General features: G+C 44.5%; 1 protein-coding gene across 1 annotated transcript; it reads left to right on the forward strand.

Moving 5' to 3' along the window:
- On the forward strand, positions 1 to 1,281 carry LOC139132703 (E3 ubiquitin-protein ligase TRIM71-like). The gene has a single exon (XM_070698970.1). The coding sequence runs from the start codon at positions 1 to 3 to the stop codon at positions 1,279 to 1,281; it is 1,281 nt and encodes a 426-aa protein (XP_070555071.1).
- The last annotated feature ends 597 nt before the right edge of the window (positions 1,282 to 1,878 follow it).

The following is a 1,878-nucleotide window of genomic DNA, read 5'->3' on the forward strand; positions in this document are numbered from 1 at the left end:
ATGCGTGAAAGCAGTGAAAAAGACAAAGGTACGTTATCTTGTCCTACTTGTAGCAAACTGGGTAGACTTCCTGGTGGCGGATTGTCCAAATCGAAAGAAAACGTTTTTTTCAAGGTGTTGTCTGATATTAGGAAGCAGAGAATCCTGAGGGCGACGATGAAGCTCAACAATGTGATGCGTGCCAAAATAGTGCGTCGCACATATGTCCTACCTGCAAACTTTGTTTCTGCAACCACTTGTCTACAGCCCCATGAAGTCATCCCTCAAACAAAAGATCATAAGGTATTGAAGGTTGCCCAGTACAGAAGGGAAAAGCGTAAAAACCCGGCTGACAGCAAGGTCTACTGCAAAACTCACCATGGGAAAGAAATCCACACTTACTGTGACACCTGCGATGATTTGGTCTGCCAAGATTGCGTGGTCGTCAACGGTTGCCACACTGACCATGTATTTAAAGATCTGAAAGTAGCAGCCGATGAATTCATCAAACAACTGAAAGAAATGATAGAAAAGCTAGGGGGACAGAAGACGGAGGCGAAAAGAGGCTTAAGGGCTGTAAAGGAGAATAAGAAAAACCTCGACATACAAAGCCAAGTACAGAAGAAAAATGTAGAATGCAAAGGAAAAGAGATGGCCGAGGCAGTAGAACTTGAAACGAAGAGACTTCTTGCCAAAGTGGAGGAGGAGTATGGAAAGAGGCTGGTAACGGCGAAAAATGAATTAGAAGAGTGGCGTAGAAAAGGTGAGAGAATGTCAAAGGCATGCAGTGATATTGAGACGTTAATTCATCATGGGAATTCTGCGCAGCTTTTGTCCGCGAGAGAAGACGCAATAACCCATATCGAAGACCTACTAAATATAGATGTTACATCAGAAAATCCTGAATTCATTAAATTTAAACCATTCGATGACCATTCACAGCATGACCTGCTTGGGTGGCTGACATCGGGTCCAGAAGTCTCCGTGTCACTTTGCACAGTTCGCTTGAATCATACACATTTCTGGACGGGTGACTCAGCCAAGGTTGTGGTCACAACCAAAGACAGCGAGGGAAATCCGATCATTGCATCTGAAGATGTCGTGGCAAAGGTACAGAAGCAAGATGAATCTCCATGGGAAGACGTACCAGTCACCGACAATAGGGACGGAACACACACAGTTACGGTGCATTGTCAAGTGGCTGGTAATATCAGCTCTCCATCGAAATTGGTGGCCACCCATTACCTGGATCATCTTTTGCCATACCTGTCGAAACAGGCTGATGAAAACAATCGGAGCTGAGAGAGGGGGAGTGACTAACCCAACCTCTTTATCCATAAACAAGAACGGTGATCTTGTCATAGCAAATGGAAATTACGCAGGCGTGCTCGTAACTACACAGGATGAACGCTATCAATCAAATTTACCATTAAAAAAAAATGCAAACATACATGACATAGCAGTATCAGCTGATAATGAATACTTCATGGACAGACACCTCAAACAAACAGTGTATTGTCAGTGATGAGTATGGGCTTGAAACAAGACGCATCGGAGAAAATGAACTGGTGTTTCCCCGTCACATTGCAATCAGTCCAGTAGATGGGAGTATCTACGTCTCGGATACAGATGGTTATGACAATAACAAAGAAGGGACACCTCACTGCGTAAGAAAGTACCAAAATACCGGCAATTGCATCAAATCATTTGGAAAGTATGGCTCCAGAGACGGAGAGTTCAAAGTACCTTCGTATCTGGCCGTAAACAAGCAAGGGATGCTTTATGTCTCCGATCACGGCAATCACCGCATCCAGGTTTTCGATGCAGACTGCAAGTTTCTGTTCAAGTTTGGCACCTATGGCAGGGATGACTGCAACCTGAACAAGCCATCAGGGATCG

This window comes from Ptychodera flava, chromosome 5 (assembly GCF_041260155.1).
Source record: "Ptychodera flava strain L36383 chromosome 5, AS_Pfla_20210202, whole genome shotgun sequence".
NCBI lineage: Eukaryota > Metazoa > Hemichordata > Enteropneusta > Ptychoderidae > Ptychodera > Ptychodera flava.

Bases quoted from the DNA above. Each gene is read 5' to 3' on its own strand.
- LOC139132703 (XM_070698970.1), top strand. From the start codon at position 1: ATGCGTGAAAGCAGTGAAAAAGACAAAGGTACGTTATCTTGTCCTACT.